The 15,882-nt window shown below is 41.5% G+C and overlaps 1 protein-coding gene across 11 annotated transcripts in view; it reads left to right on the top strand.

Moving 5' to 3' along the window:
- elavl2 (ELAV like neuron-specific RNA binding protein 2) overlaps positions 1-15,882 on the top strand; it is a 100,185-nt gene that overhangs the window by 44,033 nt on the left and 40,270 nt on the right. For all 11 annotated transcript variants that reach the window (XM_048595315.1, XM_048595316.1, XM_048595317.1 and 8 more), the window contains one exon: positions 4,828-4,931. In XM_048595315.1, coding sequence (XP_048451272.1) covers positions 4,828-4,931 — 104 coding nt within the window. The remainder of the gene's footprint in view (positions 1-4,827; positions 4,932-15,882) is intronic.

Below are 15,882 nucleotides of genomic sequence, written 5' to 3' on the forward strand. Positions count from 1 at the left end.
GCTATCCTTGATGCCTACACTCTTTTCCTTCCCCTTTTGTGGTGCGGTATGTCTGTTTATTCTGTCGATCTGGTACCTCCAACACCTTTTTTGTGACCTGTGGGTTTGTAACCTGCAAAATGAGTTTCTAGATTTTTCTGTTGTGTCCATACACACAAACACTGCTACGTAACTCAAATAATCCAAGTCTTTCCGTTGTCTAATAAACACAACATCCCGGGCCTACAGAACAGGTCACCTGACCTTCATTTACCTGAACTTAGCCTACTGTTGGGGTTGTAGTTTAAGCTTGTTTATAAGTATTGTGATTTAATGTACCTTGCTGAATTGCCAGTATTCTGACCATTTTTAGCTTGGAACTAGAATAGAAACTGTTTCCATGCACTAGTAGAATATTAAATCTGATAAAGATCAGTTTTTGCTAGTTCTCGTTTAATTTTTCTGTGCCATCAAATTACGTAGAAACTACAGCAAGAACTGCCTTGTTCGTTCTTGTTTGTGTCACAAGTGTTGTTTTTCATAACTCCATGTGCCAGTTCTTTCTCTCTGCTCTTCCATCTCTCACTGTTTCATTGTTTTGCATTTTGGGTAGTATTCAAGTAGAATAGTATTTTCCAGCATTTGCTGTCTGTTTTTTGAGGTGCAGAATTTTCCCTGCTTTAATTTTTTAATGGCACTCCTTGGTCAAGAAAATCCTGACCATTCCCAAACTTATTGGTAAGTTATTTTTTGACACAGTAACATTGTGTATACACAATATTAGACAGTAACAATGGAATTTTTCAGTAGTTCAAAATCGCACAACTTGTTTTGTGGTGTACTTGTACTTCGCTACTATTTTCGGTTGTTACAGCCTACTGTGGGATAAAACTGAAGTTGTATGGACCTCTGGTTGGTATGCTTCATTTCTCCTCTGAACTGCTGCGCTGTGTTCCTGCCTTTCCCTGTCTGTGTTTTGCTGATCTCCATGACTTGGCAAAAATACACGCTAGACAAGAGTCTGCAACTTCATCTGTAAAGATCTGCATTCTAAACTCAATCCTAGCCTAGATTATCTGGTTGGTACCAGGGTAACATTTTAAAATGCATGGGTTGCTAAATAATCCATGTCAAGTTATTTATATCTCTGAAGGAGAGCTAAATATTGCTATTTACTCCCAAGTAATATAACTCGTTTGTTAAAATACAATTGTTTTTTTTTTGTGACATCTGACCAGTATATAATTACGAGCAGTGCACTCAGAATATAGTACCCTTGGAAGTAGTGTACTGCAAATTTACTAGGATGTTTGCAGATTCACTCGTGTAGATTAAATGTTTGCATAACCTAGACTTCTGTTATATGGCATATACATCAAGTCATCTCTTAATATTGCATTTAGGATTTTGAAAATTAATTGTTGAATAGAGGAAAACCTTTTTGGGGTCTGTTGTAATGGATATAAAATTAGGCCATTTAAGGAGGAAAAAGTTGGGAAATATTCCTTCACAAAATTAAAGGATGACCTACACATGTATCTTCATTATCAAATCAGATTTTAAAGAATGTTGACTTTTGCAAGATGTTGATTTAAAATGATTTAGGAGCTAGGATAAGTGAATGTTTGGAGTTAAGGTAATTAAGATACATCGAAAGGCTGGTATGCACCTATAGCTGTTAATCACTTTGCTTTAAGCTACGGAAAGCATTCCGTCAGATATGCAGCGTGGAAACAACTTTTTCAGTCCAGCTTGTCCATGCCTACCAGATATTCTAAATTAATCTAGTCCCATTTGGCCCATCTTGCTGTAAACCCTGCCTATTCATGTACCCATCCAGTTGCCTTTTAAATATTGTAATTGTACCATCTCCACAACTTCCTCTGGCAGCTCATTCTGTGCATGCACCACCCCTGGAAAAAGTTGCCCTTAAGTCCCTTTTTTATTTCTTTGCTCTCTCTCCTATGCCATCTAGTTTTGGACTCCTACTCTGGGGGAAAGCACCTTGACTGTTCACTCTATCCATGCCCCTCATGATTTAATAAACTTCTATAAGGTCACCCCTCAACCTCTGCTTCAGGGAAAATAGCCCTAGCCTATTCAGCCTCTCCCTGTAGCTCAAACCCTCCAACCCTGGCAGTATCCTTGTAAATCTTTTCTGAACCCTTTTCAAGTAACACAACATTTTCTGTCTAGCAGAGACACCTGAATTTACTGAATCCGCTTTATCGGAACAACTTATGCCCATTGAAATTGTCTGGGAAATGTTGCCTTCCCTTCCCTGTTGTCAAAATACTGGAGCTCCCTTTCAAATAGGCGCAGGGTGGCTTGCTATATTGGCACAGGGCATTGGTGAGATCGCACCTTGAGTATTGTGTACACTTTTTTGGCCTACTTCATCTGAGGAAGGATGGCCTAGCTAATGGCGGCAGTGCTACAGAGATTTACCAGACTAACTAACTGCTGTGATAGGACTGATTATAAAGACAGTGAATTCATGGGTTTAGAAGAATGGAGATTTTTGTGTGGTTGGAGGGGGCAGAGGGTGTGAAATCTCTTTGAATTTTATAGATTGCTAACAGGGTAGCAAGGGCTAAATGCAGGAAGGTTGTTTGAGGGAGTCCAGGATCAGATCTCCCATTTGGATGAAAATATAGGTGGTCTGATGGTGAGGAAATTTTGTCAGAATAAACAGGATATAGATCAGTTGGAAAGCTAGGTAGAGAAATGGCAGATGGTGTTTTTGAGCCAAACAAGAGAGGTAATGCAATTTAAAACATCAAATGCAAGAGCAAAGTATACAATAAATGGCAGGACCCTTAGGAGTGCTGATGTACAGAAGGATCTTCAGGTGCAAGTCCATAGCGCCCCTGAAAGTGGCGACGCAAGTGGATAAGGTGGTAAAGAAAGTACACAGCATGCTTGTTTTCATCAGTCAGGGTGTTGAATTGAAAAAGGATGACAAGTCTTACTGTAACTATATAAATCACTTGTAGTTAGGTCATGTTTGAAGTATTGTGTGCTGTTCTGGTTGAGTTTGATCAGCCATTATCATATTGAAATGGTGGAACAGGCTTGCAGGGCTGAATGGCCTACTCCTATTTTCTGTCTTTGTGTAGCACGGAGTGTGCCTGTCCTCTATTGCAGTGGCTCAAGATGATACCTCAGCACCACCTTAGATTTGAGCTGGCTGAGCCAATGACTCTGACATCTCTGACAGGAATTTTAAACAAAAAAATCATCATTTTTTTGCAGTAAAATTTTCTGTTTAGCATTCTAAATGCCAAATAGAGCGCAGATTATCCCTTTTCAGTGTTGATTGAGAACAAAATTGAGTTTTGAAAACCTGGATCACTTTAGTTTTGCCACATGGCTACATGTTTAAGCCAGAGGGTGAATTGCAAGAGTTCTCACTTTGTTTTAAGTGTGTATGCATTGGCACTTTATGTAATTCAGGAGTACACTTAATTTGCTTTGCATTACCACTAAGGTTAGGGATGGTATTAATTTGGATTTATTTAAGAACTTGCTGGAGTCATTAATGCAGAGTGTGAATTGATGTTCAGTGACCTGTTATAACTGCAGCATTCTGCAATGCTTTTGAAGCTTAAATGTCACACTTTGGTACGATATAGACTGAGACGAATGTTCACTCTGGTGAAGTGGTAGTCTCTCTAGCCCTGGACCGGGAGGCCCAATTAAAGTTCCACCTGCTCCAGAGGTGTGTAATCACATCTGAGCAGGTTGATTTAGGAAAATTGGATAAAATTGCAATGGGAAAAGGGCTAAAATGAAAGACTGCAGGCTTTGTTTAGAATTGTACCTGGGAACTGTGATCATTGGACTCCTTTTGTGGGGAAAAGAAAATTTTTAGTGTGTAGTTGAATATGCCTGTCCTTGGGGATAGGAGCGAACAGGAATAAATACTACAGATGGACAAGTTCAAGATTTAATTGTGGTTGTGCATTGAGGTTGCTGGCAAGTTCAGTGGTTGTGTCCTTTGTTCTCTCTAGCTTCTCTGAAGGTAGTGACAACATTGAGTTTGTTTGTATCCCTTACTTTACTAAACCATCGAGCTAAGGGATTAATCTGGCTCAATGAGGAGTGTATGAGGGTATATGCTAGAAACGAGCATAGCTTAAAACTAAGTAGACCAGCTGTTGAAGCTGCAATAAAGGACCTACAATACTTTACACCAAACCGCATTAGCGGTGGGTGATACAACTATTCCGGAACCAACAGATCAGATCCAAGTTCTTACAGTCCTGATGCATCCAATCGTGAAAGCGATTGAACAATTGACCAGTTTGCCTGGAGGCATAGGCTCAATGAATATCCCCATCAGTCCCAGTATCACCAAATGAACTGCAGTGGCTCAAAGTGGCTCCTCATCACCTTTCTCAAGGACATTTTGAGGATGGACAACAAATGCTGGTCCAGCAAGTATAATTGACATCCCATGACTCAGATCTGCCCAGAGTTTCTTTAATTCAGTCACCTTGCTGTAGGTCAGAAGCAGGGCACAAGTCGGACTAGGGAAGGAATAGCAGTTGTGCTTCTATAAATATCACTTATTGTTTTAACCTGTTCAATTTTTATTACCATTCATCAATTTGTAAAGTTGCTCACTAACCATGTTTCTCTTCATTTTGACAAATCAAGTTGTAAAACTGTCTTTAGTTAAATGTACACAATTTGTATTGTGGTGGCTGTCTTTCTGTTCTGTTGTAGAATTGAATTAGTTTGAATTGCAGAAATGTGCAATGATTTGACAGGCCACTTTCTATAGTGTTTAATAGTGTATACAAGTGAGTATGAAACTAAATATAGTTCTTTGTTTTACTTCAGGTCAAAGCCTTGGTTATGGATTTGTAAACTATGTGGACCCGAAGGATGCAGAAAAAGCCATCAACACATTAAATGGTCTCAGACTTCAAACCAAAACTATAAAGGTAAACATACAAATTTGGCTGCGACATTTTGTACTAGCACTCTGAATTTAATTTTCTTTTTTTCATTTCTACTATAGGGTAGATTTGAGATTATCCTAGTACCTGATCAGTATGTCGTTACAAATTGGTAGCCGAAACAGATTGCTAATAACCATACCATTATTTGATTCTGAAGCTGGGCACCAAGTCGAGCAGCTTCAAACAATTTCTCAGCTGAAGGGCTGACTAATATTGGCCAGCTAATAAGTATGCATAACTACAATTGTACGAGATCTACAATGAGATGCACATTGGATCCAGTTTCCCACAATTTAAAAGGTAGATTGGCAATCTTGAGGCTAAATGCAAGTTATCAGTAAGGGATTTATTTCCCCCAAGTTGTTCTATGTCTTTGTCCAGAGAAGTTACTTGAATGTTACAGCTGTTCAACCAGGATATCCTGGAAGTTGATTGGCAGAATGTCTGGTTTGCAATGTAAAGGGATGTTAACAGTTGGGGTTCAGTTCCCACACTGGCTGAGATTACCACTCTCCTCAACCTCTCCCCTCACCTGACGTGTGGTGTGCTTCCAGTTAAGCCATCTTCAGCTCTCCAGAGTAACCCTATGGTCTAGTTGGACTGTGGTGACTTCACACTGCATAAGACAAAACCATTTTCCCCATGTCTCTTGCACTGAAGATACTGCACCCTCTTGTTATTTTAAAGGGACTGCTTCTCTGCTCTGGGGATTCAGTACATATCAAGGTAGTCTGCAAAATCCAGAATGCAAGATTTTCTTAACTGCTTGTCCAGGTAATTGTCCAGACATTCACCATGACCTTGGTGTGGTCTGTGGCCTCAGAGTGAACACTATGTAACACAATGGCCTCTTGGAATTGTCCTTAAATTTTCAGGGAGAAAAATAAGATAAAATGGTAGCTGTGATTTGAGAATTTAATACTCTGCATACATACTGAGAATTCCTTATTTTTGTTTCCCTCCCTCAACTTTCCCTGTCTGCACATTCAATGATCTAACCTCTGCACTGCTTAGGATTTTTTATTGTGGTGCATTGGGAAATTAAGTAGAAGGAAATTGATCCTTTCCAAAGAAGAAAACTATCTAAGCAGTGTTGCTCTTTCTGAAAACATCCTTTTTCAGGAAAAGCAATTTGGCTTTGTATTTCTGAAAAACATGATCCAGAATAAATTAGTTCCCCTAACCTCCAACCAGTGCTCCAAAAACAGGAAATTATCTTGCCTCTAAACTCAATTGGTAGGGTTTTGTTCCTCCTAAATTTTCCTTCTCCAGTCTGTTCTTAGCTGTGCTCCTTTTTACTGAAATCTTGAGCACCTTTTGATTTGAAAATAAAAAGCAATCTGTCCTGTACTAAGGGATGTGATTGTAGTTTTCTTAAACAGTGATTATTTGACAGATCAAAATTTAAGAGTTGTGCAGTGTGAAGCCTTTGTGCTGTTGATTTTGAACAATGACTAACTTTGAAAAGCCAAACATGTGGATGATCGTCTGGCTTGCTTTTTTATTTTGGTGCTCTCTTTCTTGTCTAATCTCCAGAATACAGTTTCGCCTGCACTTAGTTTAGCAAATAAAGTAATCTCAGTTGAGTTAGAGGAGTCTTCACTTTCTTTGCCCAGTTTTCCCCTCATTATGATTGCTTTTAATATCCATTCAAATGCCTTGTGGTCATGGCTTCATGCTCTTATTGATTTGTTCTGTCACCATTAAATGCCTAAATTTGTACCAAGGCTAAGGCACCCAGTCCTCCATTGGGAAAACATCTCAGCTCACCAGGTGAAATGTGATGGTCTGCCACCCTTTTGCATTCCTTTTTACAAATTTTCAGAAGTTGAAAGTTTGTAGTTTTCTAGTTGGTGTCACAATCCATCCGCACTAATGTTGGCCCAGCTGGATCACACCACAAGGGTCCCAATGCTCAAGAAGCCATTTGTCATCAAAGCAAAAGTCAGCTATTGCATTTGTGTACACAGAAGTAAATGTCCTCTTTCAGGAAGGGAAATTATCTTTGGGTGAGGTGAGAAGTATCAGCTTTCAATGAGTTGCAGGGAGTTAATGATAGTTTTTAGCTCACAATGTACTTGTGTTATATGGTTTGCCTCTAAATTGAACTGCATGTGAATGAGCTGAGGGCAATTTTAGACCTTGGAAGCCTAAAATATTGAAGTATTACTTATTTGATATCTAGCTTGTATTGTCCCTGGTGTATTTGCTGTATGAACAGCTTTTGCTGTACTTCTGAGTTTTTAAAAAAAAAAAAAATTCAGTTGTTTAAAAATAAATGAACAAAGTATAAATGATATATCAAGAGAACCAAGGAATTGTAGCTCATTGAATATTACGACCCATACAGCATGCACTGTAATGAAACAATTTAATTATTCAGCTCAATTACTACTTGCCACTTGCTTTAAAGAATTGACCTTAAAATTTGTACCCATTTTAATAACTTTTTTATTTTGAAATTTAAAAATCACTGAGCTGCTATTTCCACTGCCCAGGGGAGTCCTACTCTTTTTTTAAAACCTGAGGATTTGTAATGACTTCTCTCAATTAAAATGTTTGATCGTGTAGCATAATTGTTTCTGATCAACACTTTTTTTTTAAACTTTTAAAAGTAAAATACACTAATAACAAGTCCAGGAGAAGATGCTGTTTTTCAGAAGCTAAAATACAGGCTGTGACCCTCCAATAAAATGTTTGCTTGAAATTTCAACTGTTGTGCTGAAGATGTCAAGATAGTAGGATGAAGGGTGTCTTTTGGATGGTATATTTTCAGCAACCTTGATTACTTCACTGTAGCAATTGCAGGAGAGAAGTAGTAAATTGCTTACAAAGTACTAGGAAGACGAGAAGCAATGATTGATTCTGTTCAGCAACTGGTAATGCAGGTGTCTTTTTTTGAAATGGAAGAATAGAAATTACACGTCAAGCAGAAATCACGTGTCCTGGGTATTGCTATTGCAACTTAGGGTGGTTTCCAATTGTAAAGGATGTAACTTGCATCGTCACTTGTAGTAATGTACCTTTTTTAATAGAATTGTTTGGCTCAATTGTTACATTAAGGTCATAGTCAGACTGGAGCCATTTCAAATGTTGTCAATACTTGTTTTGGTTCCCTGATATTTCCTTCTTCAGGATTACTCTACTGTTTTTTTTTTTTAAAAGCTTGGCCGGAGTTCCCCCTTTTTTTTTTTTTGTTTTTTAAATTAGCTTCAATTATCTGTGTGCATTTCTCCTGTTTGCATTGGACAGGGTGAACAAGTTAATGTGCAGACATGGTTTACACTGGGTTTTGTGACCCATGGTCTAGGGTTGGTAGGTTTGGCTGCACATTTTTTTTTTTTTTAAAAATAAAATGGCTGGGAGAAGTTGGGATAAATTACTTTTGTCTAAAGTATTGCAAAAGATTTTAAAAACATCTATATAGAGATCTACATCCAGAAGGCATGATGGGGCAAAGTGCAAACACCACATATGCGTTGCTTGCTTATTCTGACTTTTTTGCCTTCTGGTATATAATTTATCTTTGAAATTACTTTAGCAAATTGTCTCAAAGCCTGAAGTTACCAAATACATCTTTATCAATTTACAAGAGAATGAAGAAAATACCTGATTCATTGAAAGAACATGCAAAGTAGCAAGGGATAGGCAGTGGCCTACTATTATTATCACTCGATTATTAATCCAGAAACCTGGCTGATGTTCTGGTCCCTGGGTTTGAATCCCACCACGGCAGATGGAATTGGAGTTCAAAAAAAGGTCTGGAATTAAGAATCTACTGATCACCATGAAATCATTGCCGATTGTTGGAAAAACTCATCTGGTTCGCTAATGTCCTTCAGGGGAGGAAATCTGCACACTCACCTGGTCTGGCCTACATGTGACTCCAAACCCACAGCAATGTGGTTGACTCTCAACTGCCCTCTAAAATGGCCGAGCAAGCCACTCAGTTGTACCAATCGCTACAAAAACTCAAAGAAATGAAACTGGACGGATCACCTGGCATCGACCTAGGCACCAGAGAAGACAATGGCAGAAACAGCCCTGTCAACCCTGCAAAGTCCTCCTCACTAACATCTGGGGGTTAGTGCCAAAATTGGGAGAGCGGTCTCGGACTAGTCAAGCAACAGCCCGACGTAGTCACGCTCACAGAATCATATCTTACAAACAATGTCTCTGACACCGTCATCACTGGATATGTCCTGTCCCCCCGGCAGGGTGGCACTGTGGTATACAGTCAGGAGGGAGATGCTCTAGTTGTCCTCAACATTGACTCCAGACCCCATGAAGTCTCATGGCTTCATGTTAAACATTGGCAACAAAACCTCCTGCTGATTACCACATACTGTCCTCCCTCGGCTGATGAATAGGTACTCCTCAATGTTGAACAACACTAGGAGGAAGCACTGAGGATGGCAAGGGAACAAAATGTACTCTGGGTGGGGGATTTCAGTGTCTACCACCAAGAGTGGCTCTGCAGCAGTACTACAGATCGAGCTGGTCGGGTCCTACAGGACAGCTGCTAGACTGGGTCTGTAGCAGGTGGTGAGGGAACCAACGAGGGGAAAAACATACTTGACCTCATCCTCACCAATCTGACAGGTGCAGTTGCATCTGTCCATAACAGTATTGGTAAAAGTGACCATCGCGCAGTCCTTGCGGAGACTAAGTTCTGCCTTCACATTGAGAACATCCTCCATTGTGTTGTGTGGCACTATCACCATGCTAAATAGGTCAGACTTCACAGATCTAGCAACTCAAGACTGAGCACCAATGAGGTGCTATGGGCCATCAACAGCAGCAGAACTGTACTCCACACAATCTGCAACCTCATGGTCCAGCATATCCCCCACTCAACCATTACCATCAAGCCGGGGACCAACCCTGGCTCAGTGAAGAGTGCAGAAGGGCATGCCCGGAGCAGGACGAGGCATACCTGAAGATGAGGTATCAACCTGGTGAAGCCACCAAACAGGATTACTTGCACACCAGACAGCGAGAGTAGCAAGTGATAGACAAGGCTAAGCAATCCCACAACTAATGGATCAGATCTGAGCTCTGCAGTCCTGCCACATCCAGTCGTGAATGGTGGTGAACAATTAAACAACTCTCTGGAGGAGGCAGCTCCACAAATATCCCCATCCTCAATGATGGAAGAGCCCAGCATATCAATGCAAAAGATTAGGCTGAAGCATTTGCTGCAATCTTCAGCCAGAAGTGCAGAGAGGACGATCCATCTCGGCCGCTTCCAGTGGTCCCCAGCGTTACAGATACCAGTCTTCAGCCAATTCGATTCACTCCATGTGATAGCAAGAAACGGTTGGAGACACTGGATACTACAAAGGCTACAGGCTCTGACAACATTCTGGCAATAGCACTGAAGACTTGTGCTCCAGAACTTGCCGCTCCCTAAGCCAAGCTGTTCCAGTAGTTACAAGACTGGTATCTACCCAACAATATGGAAAATTGCCCAAGTATGTCCTGTACACACAAAGCGGGACCAATCCAACCTGGCCAATTAGTGCCCCATCAGTCTACTCTCTATCATCAGTAAAGTGATGGAAGGTGTCATCAACAGTGCTATCAAGCAGCACCTGCTCAGTGATGCCCAGTTTGGGTTCTGCCAGGGCCACTCAGCTCCTGATCTTGTTACAGCCTTGGTTTAAACATGGACAAAAGAGCTGAATTCCAGAGGTGAGGTGAGTGACAGCCTTTGATATCAAGGCTGCATTTGACCGAGGTGGCATCAAGGAGCCCTAGCAAAAGTGGAATCAATGGGTATTGGGGGCAAACGCTCCCGGTGGTTGGAGTCATTCATACCTGACACACAGGAAGATAGTTTGTGGTTGTGGGAGGTCAGTCATCTCCGTTCCAGGACATATCTGCAGGAGTTCCTCGGTAGTGTCCTAGGCCCAACAATCTTCAGCTGCTGCGTCAATGACCTTCCCTCCATCATGAGGTCAGAAGTGGGGATGTTCACAATTTGATTTCAATGTTCAGCACCATTCGTGACTCTTCAGATACTGCAGCAGTCCATGTTCACATGCAACAAGATCTGGACAATACCTAGGCTTGTGCTGACAAGTGGCAAGTGACATTCGCGCCACACAAATGCCAGGCTATGACCGTCACCAATAAGAGACCTCTATCCACCGGCCCTTGATGTTCAATGGTGTTACCATCATGAAATCCCCTGCTACCAACATCCTGGGGGTTACCATTGACCAGAAACTCAGTTGGACTCACTACAAAAGGTGGCTGCAAGAGCAGGCCAGAAGCTGGGAATACTGCAGCAAGTAACTCACCACCTGAGTCCCCAAAGCCTGTCCACCATCTACAAGGGACATGTCAGGAGTGTGATGGAATACTCCCTACTTGCCTGGATGAGTGCAGCCCCAACAACACAAGAAGCTTGACACCATGCAGGGTAAAGCAGCCCGCTTAATTGACACCACATCCACACCCTCCACCACCACCGCTCAGTAGCAACAGTGTGTACTATCTACAATATGCACTGCAGAAATTCACCAAAGATCCTCGGACAGCACCTACCAAACCCACAACCGCTTCTAGATGGAAGGGCAAGGGCAGCAGATACATGGGAACGTCACCACCTTCAAGTTCCCCTCCAAGTCACTCACCATTCTGACTTGGAAATATATCGCTGTTCCTTCACTATTGCTGAGTCAAAATCCTGGGATTCCCTCCGTAATAGCATTTTGGGTCAACTCCATAGCAGGAGGACTATGGTGGTTCGAGAAGGCAGCCCACCACCTTCTCAAGGGCATGTAGGGATGGGCAAGAAATGGTGGCCAGCCAGCGACGCCCACATCCACAAATGAATAATAAAAAATGCCTGGCTAATCAGTATTGTTTCATTGTCACTTACTCTGACTTTGCTTTTAAGTTGTCTCCTTAAATTTTCTTAATCAAGTTGAATGCTCCACTGGTTCCAGGTTCAAAACAGGTCCATAGTATTTAAGCTTCTAACAGAATTAAGAGATAAGGATAATATGTGAAGATAGAATTGAAGTAAAAGATCAGTAGTAATTTTTTTTGAATGGTGAAATAGATTTCAAAGGCTAAATGGATACCTCCTTGTTTATTGTCAGGTGTGAACTGAGTATTTAATTCTCAGCCAAAGAACTGGTCCTTATGCAGTCTATAACATGAGCTAAGTTGTTGAAAGTAATGAAAGCAATTATGGTATCAAGGTCATAATGCACAAATTATTGTTGTATTTGGTGTACATTGGCCAAATAGTTCAAATCATTCTTGTTTCTCCTAGTATTTCAAATTTGCTGTACCTGTTAAAGTTAGACTTAAGCTTTCATAACTCACACCTAGCCCCAGCTGGCTACCGGTTTCATCTACTTGCGTTCTGTTTTGGTATTCTGATCTCTCGATGCTTGGTGCTGTCTCAGGAAGTATCCCTAAATACACAAGAAAATGTGGAAACCTAATGAAAAGTGGTTAAAATGTTGAACTATGTTCCTATAAATTATCATTTTGCTTCAATGTATTTGAAGTAATTTCATGAGATTAAACCATGGTTGTTGAATAAGCAGATAATTTGAAGAAAAATTCATTTTTCTCAACTGGGTTTTTAACATAGGTCTTTGGCTTTTTATCCCAAGGTGTGTTCCAAAAACTAAGCCAAGTAGTGATCTAAAAATTGTCCAGAGATGGATTTTAAGGGGAAAGTTTTTTTTTAGTAGGAAATTCAGGAAAGTGAACTAGGCACTCAAAGATGGCTGCCAGCAGGTGAGAGGAGGAGCTGGGGTTGGGGCGTGTGGGGGTTGGGGTCTGGGGAAGGGCAGGAAGGGGGAAAGAGACCTTGTCTGTTCACCCTATCTGTGCCCCTAACGATTTTTAAACCCTCTATACGGTCACCCCTCAGCTTCTGATGCGCCATGGAAAATCGCCCCAGCCTATTTAGCCTCTCCCTATAGCTCAAACCCTCCAACCCTGGCAACATCCTTGTAAATCTTTTTCTGAACCCTCTCTAGTTTCACAATAACCTTCCTATAAGAGGGAGATCAGAATTGCATGCAGTATTCCAATGGTTAGGCCACTAATGCCCTGTACAGCCGCAACATGACCTCCCAACTCCTGCACTCAATACACTGACCAATAAAGGCAAGCATACCAAACGCTGCCTTCATTATCCTGTCTACGTGCAACTCTGCTTTCAAGGAACTGTGAACCTGTGGTCCAAGATCACTTTGTACATTTAATCAGAAGCTGCGTAGCATGTTGTCCATGCAATGCAAATGTTAGTGGTCTTATTGGAGTTGTATTCCTTCCCCATCAGGTACGTTCCAAAAACAGCCCTTAAAGATAAGTCCTTCTGTACTGCAGAAGACCTGTAGGGTATAACACACTGCATCCAGAATCCCAGTGTGACAGTTCTTTCTGCTGGAAAAGCAGAAGCTACCAGATTAATTAGAAATCTGTTTCAAATATAACCTCTGTCTTGTCACAGCGATTTACTTTTTCCGTGTTGAAATGAAGTGTCTGTGGTTCAGTTCAAAAAGTCCAGTTGAGTTCCAATAAGACAGGGCAGGTGAAACTTTGCATAGAAATACTTGCATCTCATGCAGATGATGGACATGCAACTTGTAATGTAACGCAATCATGATTTAGCAGATTTTCCTCTTAAAATGCAGATTTTTTTAAACATAATCTGATTTCCAATTCCTTCTAAGTTTGCTTTACTTTCAGCACAATATGCTAAGGATTAGTGATAAGGTGTAGAGCTGGATGAACATAACAGGCCAAGCAGCAGCCGAGGAGCAGGAAAGCTGACGTTTTGGGCCTAGACCTTTCTTCTTCTCTCGTGCCCCCCCATTTCTGAAGGGGATTCTGAAATAAATAGGGAGAGGGGGAAGAGGTGGATAGAAGATGGATAAAGGAGAAGATAGGTGGAGAGGAGACAGACAGATCAAAGAGGTGGGGGTGGAGCCAGTAAAGGTGAGTGTAGGTGGGGAGTTAAGGAGGGGATAGGTCAGTCCAGGGAGGATGGACAAGTCAAGGGGGCAGGATGAGGCTAGTAGGTAGGTGGTGGGGGGTGGGGTAGGTGGGAGGAAGGACAAGTTGAGGGGGTGGTGCTTGAGGTAGGAGGAGGGGATAGGTGGGAGGAAGGACAGGTTAGGGAGGCTGGGACAAGCTGGGCTGGTTTTGGGATGCAGTTGGGGGAGGGGAGATTTTGAAGCTTGTGAAGTCCACATTGATACCATTGGGTTGCAGGGTTCCCAAGCGAAATGAGGTGCTGTTCCTGCAACCTTTGGGTGGCATCGTTGTGGCACTGCAGGAGGCCCAGGATGGACATGTCGTCTTAGGAATGGGAGGGGGAGTTGAAATGGTTCTCAACTGAGACATGCAGTTGTTTGTTGCGAACCGAGCGTAGGTGGTCTGCAAAGCGGACCCCAAGCCTCTGCTTGGTTTCCCCAGTGTAGAGGAGGCTACATCTGGAACAGCGGATTAGTGTTCCTTCAAAGGTCAAGTACAGAAACCATCCTAAAGATGACTCAGTTGTTTACCAAAACATCTGTACACTGGGTCAAGATCAAAATTTCAATCTATCTAGCAAACTTGTCTGCTGTACTTGGTATGACTAAAGCTTTGGTATCTTGAAGTTCTGGTTTTTAAAATGTTTCCAAATAGTTGAGCAATTCATCCAGGGTTTCCTTTGGTGAATTTTTTTTAATTAGAAACAGGCAACCCTTGGATGTATGAAAAAGCCATGGCACAAGCAGGGAGGTAATGGCCCAATGATGGTATTGCTAGACTATTAATCCAGAGACCCAGACTATGTTCTGGGGACCTGGGTTCAAATCCTGCCATGGCAGATGATTAGAATCTGAATTCAACAAAAATCTGGAATCAAGAGTCTAATATCGTGCAACAATTCTTGATTTGGAAAAACCCATCCAGTTGTCTGTGCTTTAAGGAAGGAAACTGCCTAGCCCACATGTCTTTATCCCAATCAATGATTAATCTTAAAACTACAAACTGCAATGCAGCTCTGCTCACGTTGGCTGTCTAAAATTTCTGCACTGCATCGTGTATGCAATAACTTAAGGGTTTGGATGTTACAAAAATTGATACATGGATCCCAACCTACTATAAATTGCTGAAGCAACCAAACACGATAACTTAAATTCCCAACTGACTGAAAATACATTAAAATGACCTGAAAATTGCTGTTCACTTAGTTCTTAAGTACTGCTTCCAGCTGTCAGTTCAGTCCACAAGCTTTGCTTCCTATTTAACTGTTTTGGTTGTTCAATGTTTATCATTTGCAGTTGCAGTGTTAACATTCTGTTCAGTTTAGCAGCTTTCCTGTTTTTGTTGCCCCTTGCCTCTGGTAAGGGGGTGCTGTTTTAGATTTGCCAATTCTGATTTTATTTTTGGAACGTAGGCTAGTCAGTGGTACAAACAGTCTTCGTCTATTAGTCTGATTTTTGGACATAAATCTATACCTTTTTCTGCAACGAATTCCATTGGAATTCTTGTTTGTTAGTATTTATCAACGGAGGAAGAACCTTGATGCACATTGTGTTGTAAGTGCAGACCTCTGGCTAGTGATGCCTCTTACCCAAGTTGTAGGTTGTTGGCCACTAGATGGTGCAAGTATGAAATGCAGGAGTTTCTTTCTTCCCCTCCCCTTCCCTTCCCTCAAAAAAAAGTCCCTCATTCTATAATCTACAGTAGCTTTTCTGTGGGCCAAACTGCCTTGATCTTTTAAGGGGTGTTTTGGAATCTACCTGATGGGAAAGAGTACAGCTTCAGTAAGACCACCAACTCTTGCAATATGTGGGCAGCATATGCTGCCAAGCATATGATTTTAAATTATTGTGTAGTTCTGACCTTTTTGGGAATAACTCAAGTGTGATTTTCGCCTCGTCTTTGGCCTCTTTCCAACAACCAT

Source organism: Rhincodon typus, chromosome 3 (genome assembly GCF_021869965.1).
Source record: "Rhincodon typus isolate 14 chromosome 3, sRhiTyp1.1, whole genome shotgun sequence".
Classification (NCBI taxonomy): Eukaryota; Metazoa; Chordata; class Chondrichthyes; order Orectolobiformes; family Rhincodontidae; genus Rhincodon; species Rhincodon typus.